At 42.5% G+C, this 13831-nt stretch overlaps 1 protein-coding gene and 2 long non-coding RNA genes across 3 annotated transcripts; all 3 read left to right on the forward strand.

Moving 5' to 3' along the window:
- Positions 1-3695: 3695 nt before the first annotated feature.
- LOC136965028 (transcription factor Sox-10-like) lies at positions 3696-7965 on the forward strand. The gene is made up of 4 exons (XM_067259005.1): positions 3696-3797; positions 4335-4987; positions 5238-5521; positions 5745-7965. Exons 2-4 carry the CDS (start codon positions 4551-4553, stop codon positions 6524-6526), a joined length of 1503 nt encoding a protein of 500 aa, XP_067115106.1. The 5' UTR covers positions 3696-3797; positions 4335-4550; the 3' UTR covers positions 6527-7965.
- Positions 7966-10902: 2937 nt separating this feature from the next.
- On the forward strand, positions 10903-12373 carry LOC136965498 (uncharacterized). Its single transcript, XR_010879298.1, has 4 exons — positions 10903-11006; positions 11082-11169; positions 11316-11479; positions 11695-12373. It is a non-coding gene; the product is annotated as an uncharacterized lncRNA (long non-coding RNA).
- Positions 12374-12740: 367 nt separating this feature from the next.
- Positions 12741-13666, forward strand: LOC136965516 (uncharacterized). Its single transcript, XR_010879302.1, has 4 exons — positions 12741-12856; positions 12932-13019; positions 13157-13320; positions 13538-13666. It is a non-coding gene; the product is annotated as an uncharacterized lncRNA (long non-coding RNA).
- Positions 13667-13831: the final 165 nt, after the last annotated feature.

Raw genomic sequence — 13831 nt, forward strand, 5'->3', positions numbered from 1 at the left:
CATACACGCACACACACTCAATCAGCCACGACGGAGTCACGGAACGTACAAAACCCCTGTTCAAAATACCACACACCCTCAACATGACACAAAATGGCCGACGGTACGTACCTGAAGGGTGACCACCCTCGAGCCCTACGCATCACGAGTCCCCCACCCACACACCCCCATCCTCCCCATCTCTCTCCCTCCTCTACACCCCTCCAGGCCCCTGCATCATGGTGCCTCTTGTGACATGCTCTCCATTAGCACAGTCACATGGCAGGTTAGAGCAGGGCGATGTATGTCCTTTTGGTTAATGGCACCATGTGAGTTCTATTTTCACAGTGAGTCATACAGCAGGCCTCAGGGCCACAGAGGACGGTATATCAATTAGACTAAATGTTAGAAACCGGCTCCAGACATTCAGACATCATTAGGAGATGTGGGTGACACTGTGGTTTTGACGACAGAGATTCACACAATAAAAAAAAATCGTTATTTACAGATTCAAAGGACATTGATATGTCTAGGATACAAATGTCTAATGATATTTGATTCCGAATGTTGAATTTAAAATAAGACAGGTTGCAGAAATTGATTTTTAAACTGACATTATCCTTCAGTTATGCTGCAGTTAAGATTGAACAATTTTGTACCATGACTAAACTTGCTGTATTATAATTTTTATGTAGTTAACTTAGTAGGAATTACATGAAATGTAAACGAGAAAATTCTAAAAAGTAATTTGAGAATGGCTAGGGAAAATGTACTGTATTGAATTAGCATTAACACAATTTAGGCAGGCATATTAGGTATTAGAGAATATGGTCCCACATCTTTAGTGTAAAAGAAAGTAAGGAAACGTGTATGAATAAGCCTAATATAATCGAAATTGTATTTCAATTGAAGACTAGTAGGCCTATTTCGTTTTTTAAAACGAACCGTAAATAAATGTCCATAATTCGTGTTTTTTTTTCTCTTAACGAAAGAAAACAAGATATATAGGCCTATTTTTTTTTCAAACCACAATAAGCCAAACTGTTCCATAATACAGTTATCAACTATCGATTGGAACTGTTTCTAATTAATTGCATGAGCTTGTTTCACAGTGAAAGCCTTGAGAAACATTAAAAACAACATTGCCTATACATTTTGTAGAATTGTTAGACATTTATAAATGTGTAGCCTATGTTAGGATTTTAGGACGTTTTGGCTTCTTTAACGACCAAAGCAGCTCGATCGTTCCTATTTTTAGAAATTCTTTCAACCCATAATTTCCCTAATTCATTAAAAAAAGATACAGACATTCTAATAATAATTTCGATTTGTTGAATAATAATTATTGCACTCTGATTAATTAAACCGTTTCAGCGTTTTATAGTAACAGACATTTCTGCGATGTTAACATAACGTTTCTGAGGAGTCAATAATTAAGTAGGCTATATATGCAAGTGAAAATGAGCAAACAATTTGTAAGTATCAGTTTTTATTTTCTATCCTTTTCTTTAAAACTTTAGCAACTTTGTTTATTCCGAATTTGGCCAAATACATGGCATTTTTTAAATAAACATTTAGATGCTTAAAGGCAATCAACTTGTGTTGCCATTTAATGCAGGTGATTCATGGTCATTGTCAATGCAGAGTATAAACTTGACGTTCTTCAGTATTGTATATTAGCGGTTTAAAATGTTGAACACTTTACATATCAAGATAAAAAATGCAAAGTGTGCCTACATACAGTAAGTAATCTCTTACATATGATATTCAAAAAATAATAATACCAAGCCTTTGCTAAAAGTTCACAATGACACTTGTTGCATATGCATACTGCACTGCACAACCTGTGTGAGCTGCATGCAACATAACAATACATGTTGACATCAAATGACATCAAACCCAATTAATTCTCACTCGATCCTACAAGGTCATTTTCCCAGACCTGGACCAAGCCTTCCTGAACCAAAAAACCGCCTGTTCAGCAGAGATTCAATAGCAATTCAAACAAGTGTCTCCAACTATACTTGTGGTGGACTGTCCTATTTCCTCAATCCCCCATGGTTCCATAACAAACATCAAGACAACCCATTCGGCAACACACGCTTCCCAGACGTTCGCCACACTATCTCCTTGACCTTCAGCTCCATAGCTCCACGACACAACCAGACCACCAGCCACTCACAAACCAAGCACACCAGACCACAGCCACCCAGACAGGGGTGCAAAGCACAGCCGACATACCCTCATCATCAAAACAGAGCCCTCTGACAACCCCAACACCCCAAAAGAAGGCCCATAGAATCCAGGTTTTCGGTCAACATGGAGAACAAAGTTGAACGGAAAGAGTGAGCTCCAAGTGTCTTGTCTAGTCCTGGGCATTTGACTATGTGTGTGTGACTGTGTCCGTGTTCTGGCGTTAGAGAGAGAAAGACACACACATCTCTCTGTTATGATGTTTTTTTTTCGCCCCTTCTTCTTCTTCTTCTGAGATGTAGCACAAAACTGCTTTTTGTTCCCCCATTTTTTCATTGACGAGGGCCAGTCGACGGAGGCCAGGCCGTTTGATCACATGGTCACAGTGCACCTGAGAGGGAGACAAAGAGAGTAAAGAAAGAGAGGGGAGGAAAAGAGAGGGAGGAAAAGCGGGAGAGAGAGGGCGAGAGAATCCGAGACACAGATTCAACATGGGAAGGATAGAGACACAGGGATTATTGTTGCACATTGTGTGTGTGTGTGTGTGTGTGTGTTTGCTGTAATATTTAGTCCATCGGTGTGTTTAAATAATGCAACAGTGCAAACCTGTCCAAATTCACCATTGAAATCATTAACTGTGTCATGTGAAACATCTATAATGTAGGCCAGGATTCACCTCATTTCACAACAGTTACAGACTCCAACCAGGCTATTATTTCTTGTCACCAAGATTCTTCAGCCTTTTCGCCGTGACCAGGAAAATCTTTGAGTAGGTGTGGATGTCTTTTGGAGAAGAACTGCCATAAAAGATATGGGCTCTTTTGATGTGTGACCCATCATAGTTAGTATGTGACCATTTTACTTTTCACAGTGACTTGCAGCCATTTTTTTTTTCTTCTGAATTGTCAATCTCAAATAGAACACCACAAACCATGCCATTTGGGGGTTTACTTGACAGGCATATAATTTCCCAGAGTCCCCTTTCTATCTGTCTTTGTCTTTCTTTAATTGCAAGGAATATTTTCATGGTTGAAGTTGATTCTGATAGGCTGTCAACTTTACTGTAGCCAATGACATAATGCCAATAGTGATAGCTACAGTTACATTTGTCAAATGTAGTTTAAGTTGACCACAAATAACTCTTCTCATTCGTGTTTATTTATTTGATAGAACACATCAACACATTCACAAAGCAGGCCTTATTTGGACTCTAAATGGACCCACTGTAAAGTCACTTAAGCCACTCCGATGTAAAATCTCACCTCTTTTCATTGGAAATATTCATGGTGACGGACGGACAGGCAATAACGACAACGCTGTCCACCAGTAAGAAAGGAGGAGAATGTAAGATGACCAATACGCGTTCAGCGTGTGCGCAAGAGGGTGGCGCTGACTCTGTGTTGGAATGCTGCCTCTTTGAGAATGTTTTCCACTTTCAATCACTTTTTTTCTGGTTTCTCTCGCACAACGGCGCTCTTTAAGCTCCGGCGCACCATACAGAGCAGCCATTCATCGCAGGGCAAACTGAACGAGGGGGCAGGGGACGGAGCACGAGCGTCACACAGTTCTACAGTGGAGCGCACGAACTCCCGTATTGAACGAGCGAGTTCTGAAACTGCACATAGGTAAGTTGTATTCGTAATTTTGGCATGGGAATAAAATACACTTTTTAACGTTTTGATTCAGTTGATAAGAGATCTTAAAATTGTAATCTTGCTTAGTTCTGACCCATTGTTCCGCCACAATGTAACAGTTTAGGTAATATCTAAATCTGCAAAACACGATCAACTGTGAGAATAAGACGTATAGCCTACTGTTGTCGAGATGCTAACAACTTTTATTGTCCCGACTTGCTCAACCGTCGCATTTTTCTTAGTCAGTAGTTCATATTTGTATATTATAATGTAACTTGTTTTTAGTTTTGCCAGTAAGATCTTCTATTTAATACAGGATACAACATTGTGTCAAAATGTTACTCCATGAATGCAATTATATAACTCGAAAGTTATATTATTGCATTAAAGATTTACCAACAAATATGATGAAACTTAAGCCGAACTATGTGGGTGTATTTTGTTTGATAACTGAATAAAAATTGGTCATGCAATTATTGATATATTTCAAAATATTTAAGTAATCAATTATATTTTTTATCATTTCAGGTGTGCGCAATATCCCGATTGAGGGGAAAGGGGCGCGCAAAGGGAAGGATTTTGACGAATTTTACGCACGGCTCTGAGTATGCCTTGGACAGTTACGCACGCAACGCATTGCATGTGAAAAGCAAGAATCAGGTTCGACACAAATCCGCTTAAAGTTCTGACAGCTTCAAATTTTGAAACTTTATTTTACACGGAACTGTTGTTTGATAAAAGAAAATGTCCGGAGAGGATCACAGCTTGTCCGAGGCGGAGTTGAGTCCCGGGGTCTCCGATGATGGCCAATCGCTATCACCGGCGCATTCCGGGGCAAACGGTGGTCGGGACTCGCCGCTCAACGGCCAGTCACAGCAGCTGACCGGGCTTTGTGGCGCGGAAGGGGGGGAAGACGGTGGATTAGTTGCCAAGACAGAACAAGAGGATGGCCGTTTTCCCATTGGCATTCGCGAAGCTGTCAGCCAGGTGCTCGACGGATATGATTGGACGCTCGTGCCCATGCCCGTGCGCGTAAATAACGGGAGCAAGAGCAAGCCGCACGTGAAGAGACCCATGAATGCCTTCATGGTATGGGCGCAGGCAGCGCGCCGGAAACTGGCGGACCAATACCCTCACCTCCACAACGCGGAACTCAGCAAAACTCTGGGGAAATTGTGGAGGTGGGCACGGGGGGGCATGGGAAAACACCTCAACACAACATTAAATAAATCTACTCAAACATTTCTCAACTTTGACACTGGTTCAGATGTATATAGATGTATTACAGTATGTGACATCATATTATTCCTTTTAATAGCCAGCATATAATGTAACATGGCTAGGTGTGTAAGGACACAATTTGAATCTTGAATTAAATATAACATTTGGGGGACCTGAGAGGCCTAAAACAAACATCTGTCCCTCCCCCAGGCTCCTGAATGAGAGCGACAAGAGGCCTTTCATCGAGGAGGCGGAGCGCCTGAGGAAGCAGCACAAGAAGGACTACCCCGAGTACAAGTACCAGCCCCGGCGCCGCAAGAACGGCAAGCTGGGGGCCACCTCCGAGACCGACAGCCAGGGGGAGGGTGAAGGCGGCCACGCCCCGGCCCACTACAAGGCGCTGCACCTGGAGCACGGCGGCCACAACGGAGGGGGCGCCGGGTCGCCCCTGGCGGACCTTCATCATCACCATCATCATCACCACCATTCTGCAGGTGAGCTGGGGGGGGGGGGGCGGTCTTTCACTGTTTAGACTCACTTGTGGTTGGTTTTCCATCTAGTCTGCTTGATATTGTTGTCACGTTTGGAACTAAATACCCGTTTTATAGACCTAGTCCTTTCCCTTGGGAGAATAGTTTCTACTAAAGTGTATTTTTGTGTGTACTCCATGTGTAACTTCTATAGCTGATGTAGTTGGTTGTTCTCTGTTTTTCCCAGGTCAAGGTCACAGCCCTCCCACACCCCCCACCACCCCAAAGACAGAGCTGCAGTCTGGGAAGATGGGCGAGGGGAAGAGGGAGGGCGGAGGAGGGTCAGCGGGTTCCCGCGGAGCCCTGGGGGTGGGGGCGGAGGGCGGCACTGGCCCTTCCTCAGCAGGGGGGAAACCCCACATCGACTTTGGCGCCATGGACATCGGCGAGATCAGCCACGAGGTGATGTCCAACATCGAGCCCTTCGACGTCAACGAGTTCGACCAGTACCTCCCCCCCAACGGGCATCCCGGAGTCGGTCAGGGCGCCGCCGCCCCCGGTTCTTCCGCCACGTCGTACGCGTACGCCCTCGCCGCCGCCAGCGGCCACTCGGCGGCCTGGCTGTCCAAGCAGCAGCAGGCCTCGCCCTCCCCCACGTCCTCCGCCTCCTCCTCCGACCCCTCCAAGGCCCAGATCAAGAGCGAGTCCGCGAGCCACTACGGCGACTCCCCCTCGTCGTCCTCGGCGTCGGGGGCCCACGTCACCTACGCCCCCCTCAGCCTACCCCACTACGGCTCGGCCTTCCCCTCGCTGCCCTCCAGGGCCCAGTTTGAGTACGGGGACCACCAGGCGACAGGGGCCTACTACACTCACTCCAGCCAGGCTCCAGGGCTGTACTCGGCCTTCTCCTACATGGGGCCCACACAGAGGCCCCTGTACACCACCATAGGAGACCCCTCCAGTGTTGCTCCTTCCCACAGCCCAACACACTGGGAGCAGCCCGTCTACACCACCCTCACGAGACCCTGAGAGAGAAAGACGTAGTGTGTGTTGATGTGTGTGTAAATGTGTGTGTGTGTGTGTGTGTGTGAATGTGTGTGTGGGTTTGAAACTTTCCTGAACCCTTACCGAAAGTTTGCGCTTTTTAGCCAATTTAATGCCAGATGAACCCATAGTGGCCTTTTATACTGTTTAGTATTTCAACATAAAAACATCACCTTTCCTGCCACACAGACTGAGAATCAATAGTCGAAAGCCAATCATGTGCCATTTGTGAGTTCAGATTGGACTGTTTCCTTTGGAGACCTGACATTCTGCATAACCAGTAAAAGACCAGAGTTATCATGGTTGTCGTTGAATTGATAAAAGATAATGTGGGGCCTCAAGGATTGGTACAATTGGGTTAAACCTGAAGTAATCTGATTATATTAACCAAACTAAAGGAAATGTTTGTGATGTCATTCATAGTGTTATTTTGTATGAGTAGTTCATTACTGATGTTGACATTTTTTTGCATAATTGTTATCATTATGATACTACATTTATCATGTTGGAATTTAATAATATACTTATACATCTGCACCACTGCTTTGGTAAAAAAAATTACATGTGTTTTTTTATATAAACGTAGGTATATTCTATTAAGATAATGATAGTAGGAGTTCTATTTACTTATTTTATTGTCGATGTGTGGCGCCTTCCTTTTCAAGGACTACAGCTAAACAGGTTATGGGAGAAAAGGAAAAATAATAGGGAAAAATAATTCAGCTTGCATACATATCTTCTGAACATCACATTACCTCAATATACACGTGCCAATAGCACTAAATTGACTGCATCCTATGTCAGTTTAATCCTCGGAATATGTGGTAGCCTATTGACAAAGTAATGAGTAAATTGCTGTGTGTATCATGACAACAAAACGACGTCAACCCATAATGATTCCAGTCACACGTCCTTTTTATGGGCCTGACAATGACTGCTTTCCTTTTTTGCTGACGCTACTTAGGCCTACATGCAGTAGGCTAATTACAAAGAAAATATGAAAGATAACTGCAAGCATAAGTCGTGGTTATCATTTTTACAAAAGAAAAATACAATTTCTAAGGACAACAATCACAACTGTTATGAAACAAACGTAGAAGGCTACGTCATGCTTTACCTATCGCACTGCTGATTCATTAACCGACGTCAATCTGTCTATGCAATGTAAATTACGGCTGTAAAACCATGTGCCTATTCTTTTAAATGTGTCAATTTATACTGATCTTATTACCTTGTAGACTTTATTTAAGTAATAAATGTTTTCTTGTCATGCTTTCAATTTCTGGATTTTTGTTTCTTTTATTTTGCTATACATTCGCTGCGTGTTTGCTTCCTTACAAGAAAGTACAATTGTCAAATATTACTGATGTCGTCATCTATTAAATCGTTTTATTTATAGAAAATAAAGAATAGTTGTGAAATTATTTTATAAGTCGGAGGAATTCGTTGTGTAATTCAAAGTGTGTGGATAAAAACCTCACATGTGTTGCTGACGTGTTGAGTGCAACAACAACCAAATCCCTGTCCGTGTGCCATTAAGCCATTTAGTTTCTGTTTGTATGTTTGGCAGGCTAAAATTGACTACTAATTCCTTGTATTTAATCGGCTGGGGCTGCATGTTACTGGAAAGACAAAGAGAACCATTGAATGTGAAAAGTGAGGGAGGAAAGGAAGGAGGGAGGGATATAAGGCCAAAGGGAAGGGCAATAGCTGCCCATTCGCTAGTTTCACACTTTCATACATAGACCATAGTTTCTTACTCCAGCAACCCCCCCCCCCTCCCCCCATAATTCAGTGAGGAACAGAAAAAGGCTTTTAGGCACAGTCCCCAATCCATAAGAGAGAGCGAGGACTGAGTCTCCCTGGTGAATTCAACAGAGGTCTGTCTGGTTGTAAAGCAATCTGATTGTGAGCTGTGCACTAGGCTACACTATGGACTATACTGGAACGTCTTGACTACTGCACCTGGCCCATAACAAAGACATCCCTAGACAGCAGCGGCTCAATACAACTCCATGAGAACGTACAACTAAAATGCGTACAGATGCAGTATATCTGCATCGAGGTGTCCCATCGACCTTGACATTTGAGATGCAGCCGTCCACAGCCCTCTTTTAAGCCTTAGAAACAAAAGGCTGGCTGAGATACTGCAGAGTAAAATCGGTGGTCCTGGGCACCAGTCAAGGAACACTGTCGTGGTCCACCACCACCATGTAGCGCGTACAATTTGAGAGGTAAAGTATAATCGAAGTCATCTCCTATAGTCGTTGAAGTCACAATCAAAGTGTTTGTTGCTGCCACCCAGTGGTAAATCTGTATAACAAGCGGGAAGTGAACCTGCTGGTCTGATTTCAGCTTGAGGCGTCTTTATAATTGACCTCATCTTTCCTGTCTCTTGTTTTCGTCAGGCGTTGCGTTGAAAGGATTGCGTCGTAAGAGGGCGATGATAAAGGCCGTAATCACAATGAATTGATATATATAAAATAATGAATATTGGGGGGGGGGACATCCCCCCAATATTCAAATCTGGTCAAAATTCCCCCCCCCCCCAATATATTGATATACAAATATAAATGTGCTACGCTACGACAGGCAACCACGCACCCTGTCCGAAATTATCATAAAAAATGTAATTCGGAGCATTTGAAATGTTGTAGCTGAATAGAACATTTCTTTTTTTGAGGTTCAGGAGACCGTGCCATTGGAACGTGAAATGCCTGGGATAACCTGTCCGGGAGGTGGGATAAAGAGAACGGCCAGCTTCAGTTTCAATGACCCCGACAGTGAGTACGGCTCAACTAGGAACTATCATGCCAATTGCTATACACGTTTCTCTTGAAGCCTGATTAAAGTATCAGTAAACCAGTACAATGTTGCAGGTCTGGAGCCTAATGCACATTTGTTCACGGTTTTTGTTCTTTAACGTGAAGAAAGTTTCAGGGAACAAATTAAAGGAGCCTAACTCGAAGGGAAAACAACAGGATGGAAGACTGTAGCCAGGACTACTGAAAGAAGACATTATGGACAGAATAATCGGTATGGAACACATCAACTTGATCTAAGGGTACAAGTCAGATATACCCCAAAACATTGTAATATTGTATAAAATGTCTCCATGTACATGGGTCTACTCCCTTCTGTGGCATATGGTTTATGTGACTGTTATCCATTGTCCCTCCAAAACAAACAGGCGGTTATTATTGTCGGGTACAAAACAAGTTTTGGTTCTTGCATTCCAGTGCTATGTTTCCTCTGCAAGTCTAGTTCCCTAACATAGCTTTACCTTCTGTGTATTTATAGGGATGACTGTGCATCAACAAAGAAAACCAAGAGACAACCTCTCCATGACCAACATGGCAACAATCAAGAGTAAAGAGAATTGTAATGCTGGGTGTCAGCCTGCCCCCACTTCTCATGTGTTAAAATATGGAGTTGCTGGACAAAGTCTCTACTTGATGCCTCTCACATCTCATTGTGCAACTTACTATTGCTAGTCATATTTGGATAAGTAAGGGCCAAGATGTGGTGTGATTGGTTGTTCTTGTGTATAAAGGGATTTGTGAAGCATTATTCTGTGGATTCTTCATCTCCTGAGACCTTCTTCTCAGCTCTGGCTTGTCCTACTCCTTCTCCTTCCTCACATCTTGCTTTCTATCTCTGGTTTACAATAATCATGGTAAAGTAGGTAAGATTTAACCTTCATTTTGTAACATGTTTGCCTTTTAATTGATTTAATTCATTTGCAATGTTATTAAATGTGTATATTAACCTGACTTTGACCATTCTTGCTCTGATTTAAACCAGAGTCAAATCACTGTAATTCCATTGGTATTGGCCTTTTTTGGTTAATGTTAATACACTGTTCAGTTTCCCATTTTCCTTCAAACATAGGGGAATTAGTTTAGTTTTTTTGGACAATATTCAATCCAGGCAAATCAACCTGCACATACATGCAACCAGAGCTGTACTCCAACTTCAGAATCTCTTCATACCCTTCATTTGTTGTCATTAAATGGAACTTGTGAACAAGTAGTTTTTTTCTAAAATGCGTACAGATGCAGTATATCTGCATCGAGGTGTCCCATCGACCTTGACATTTGAGATGCAGCCGTCCACAGCATGTCAGCCCGCTTTTAAGCCTTAGAAACAAAAGGCTGGCTGAGATACTGCAGAGTAAAATCGGTGGTCCTGGGCACCAGTCAAGGAACACTGTCGTGGTCCACCACCACCATGTAGGGCGTACAATTTGAGAGGTAAAGTATAATCAAAGTCATCTCCTATAGTCGGTGAAGTCACAATCAATGTGCTTGTTGCTGCCACCCAGTGGTAAAACTGTATTACAAGCGGGAAGTGAACCTGCTGGTCCTGGGTGCTTTGTTGAGTCAGAGTCACATTTTCACTGTGCATACTGCAGACATTGTATTTCCCGTCTCCAGTGTTTGTCAGGCGTTGAAAGGATTGCGTTGTAAGTAGGCGATGTTAAAGTGCAATAGAACACCTGCGTTGTACCTGATTTTAACATTTCTTTTTTGGAGCTCAGGAGACTATGCCATTTGAACGTGAAATACCTTGGATAACCTGGCCAGGGATGAAGAGATGGAACAGCTACAGCTTCATTGCCCCTGACAGTGAGTACGGCTCAACGATGAACTATCATGCCAATTGCTATACACGTTTCTCTTGAAGCCTGATTAAAGTATCATTAAACCAGTACAATGTTGCAGGTCTGGAGCCTAATGGACATTTGTTCATACATGGTTTTTGTTCTTTAAAGTGAAGGAAAGTTCAGGGGAAAAAATCAAGGAGCCTAACTTGAAGGGAAAACAACAGGATGGAAGACTGTTGCCAGAACTACTGACAGACATGACGGACAGATTGATCGTTATGGAACACATCAACTTGATCTAAGGATACAAGTCAAATATACCCCAAAACATGGTAATATTGTATAAAATATGTCTAAATATAGATGGGTCTTGTTCCTTCTTCCTTCTGTGGCATGGAAGATGTGACGTTGTTTTCCATTGTCCCTCCAAAACAAGCAGGTGGTTATTAGTCAGGTACAAAACAGGTTTTGGTTCTTGCATTCCAGTGCTATGTTTCCTCTGCAAGTCTAGTTCCCTAACGTAGCTTTACCTTCTGTGTATTTATAGGGATGACTGTGCATCAACAAAGAAAACCAAGAGACAACCTCTCCATGACCAACATGGCAACAATCAAGAGTAAAGAGAATTGTAATGCTGGGTGTCAACCTGCCCCCACTTCTCATGTGTTAAAATATGGAGTTGCTGGACAAAGTCTCTACTTGATGCCTCTCACATCTCATTGTGCAACTTACTGTAGCATTGCTAGTCATATTTGGATAAGTAAGGGCCAAGATGTGGTGTGATTGGTTGTTCTTGTGTATAAAGGGATTTGTGAAGCCTTATTCTGTGGATTCTTCATCTCCTGAGACCTTCTCCTCAGCTCTGGCTTGTCCTACTCCTTCTCCTTCCTCACATCTTGCTTTCTATCTCTGGTTTACAATAATCATGGTAAAGTAGGTAAGATTTAACCTTCATTTTGTAACATGTTTGCCTTTTAATACATTTCATTCATTTGCAATGTTATTAAATGTGTATATTAACCTGACTTTGACCATTCTTGCTCTGATTTAACCCAGAGTCAAATCACTGTAATTCCATTGGTATTGGCCTTTTTTGGTTAATGTTAATACGCTGTTCAGTTTCCTTCAAACATAGGGGAATTAGTTTAGTTTTTTTGGACAATATTCTATCCAGGCAAATCAACCTGCACATACATGCAACCAGAGCTGTACTCCAACTTCAGAATCTCTTCATACCCTTCATTTGTTGTCATTAAATGGAACTTGTGAACAAGTAGTTTTTTTCTAAAATGCGTACAGATGCAGTATATCTGCATCGAGGTGTCCCATCGACCTTGACATTTGAGATGCAGCCGTCCACAGCATGTCAGCCCTCTTTTAAGCCTTAGAAACAAAAGGCTGGCTGAGATACTGCAGAGTAAAATCGGTGGTCCTGGGCACCAGTCAAGGAACACTGTCGTGGTCCACCACCACCATGTAGGGCGTACAATTTGAGAGGTAAAGTATAATCAAAGTCATCTCCTATAGTCGGTGAAGTCACAATCAATGTGCTTGTTGCTGCCACCCAGTGGTAAAACTGTATTACAAGCGGGAAGTGAACCTGCTGGTCCTGGGTGCTTTGTTGAGTCAGAGTCACATTTTCACTGTGCATACTGCAGACATTGTATTTCCCGTCTCCAGTGTTTGTCAGGCGTTGAAAGGATTGCGTTGTAAGTAGGCGATGTTAAAGTGCAATAGAACACCTGCGTTGTACCTGATTTTAACATTTCTTTTTTGGCGCTCAGGAGACGATGCCATTTGAACGTGAAATACCTTGGATAACCTGGCCAGGGATGAAGAGATTGAACAGCTACAGCTTCATTGCCCCTGACAGTGAGTACGGGAACTATCATGCCAATTGCTATACACGTTTCTCTTGAAGCCCGATTAAAGTATCATTAAACCAGTACAATGTTGCAGGTCTGGAGCCTAATGGACATTTGTTCATACATGGTTTTTGTTCTTTAAAGTGAAGGAAAGTTCAGGGGAAAAAATCGAGGAGCCTAACTTGAAGGGAAAACAACAGGATGGAAGACTGTTGCCAGAACTACTGACAGACATGACGGACAGATTGATCGTTATGGAACACATCAACTTGATCTAAGGATACAAGTCAAATATACCCCAAAACATGGTAATATTGTATAAAATATGTCTAAATATAGATGGGTCTTGTTCCTTCTTCCTTCTGTGGCATGGAAGATGTGACGGTGTTTTCCATTGTCCCTCCAAAATAAGCAGGCGGTTATTATTGTCAGGTACAAAACAGGTTTTGGTTCTTGCATTCCAGTGCTATGTTTCCTCTGCAAGTCTAGTTCCCTAACGTAGCTTTACCTTCTGTGTATTTATAGGGATGACTGTGCATCAACAAAGAAAACCAAGAGACAACCTCTCCATGACCAACAATCAAGAGTAAAGAAAATATACGAAATAAAATCACAATGTACTCATAGCACAAATAAAATTGGATTTTGACCTCACTTTTGCCATTTTTCCTGAGGTGTAAAGCACCGAGGTGTGAATTTGTAGCTGTTCAGCAACCTCATAAAAAAGAATGCATTTACTTTGTTTACTTTGTTTATACATACTAATGAAACAAGACGTTCTGCCATAGTCAGGCATACTTTCACCTCGCTCGTAAAAGT

This window comes from Osmerus mordax, chromosome 21, assembly GCF_038355195.1.
Source record: "Osmerus mordax isolate fOsmMor3 chromosome 21, fOsmMor3.pri, whole genome shotgun sequence".
Lineage (NCBI taxonomy): Eukaryota > Metazoa > Chordata > Actinopteri > Osmeriformes > Osmeridae > Osmerus > Osmerus mordax.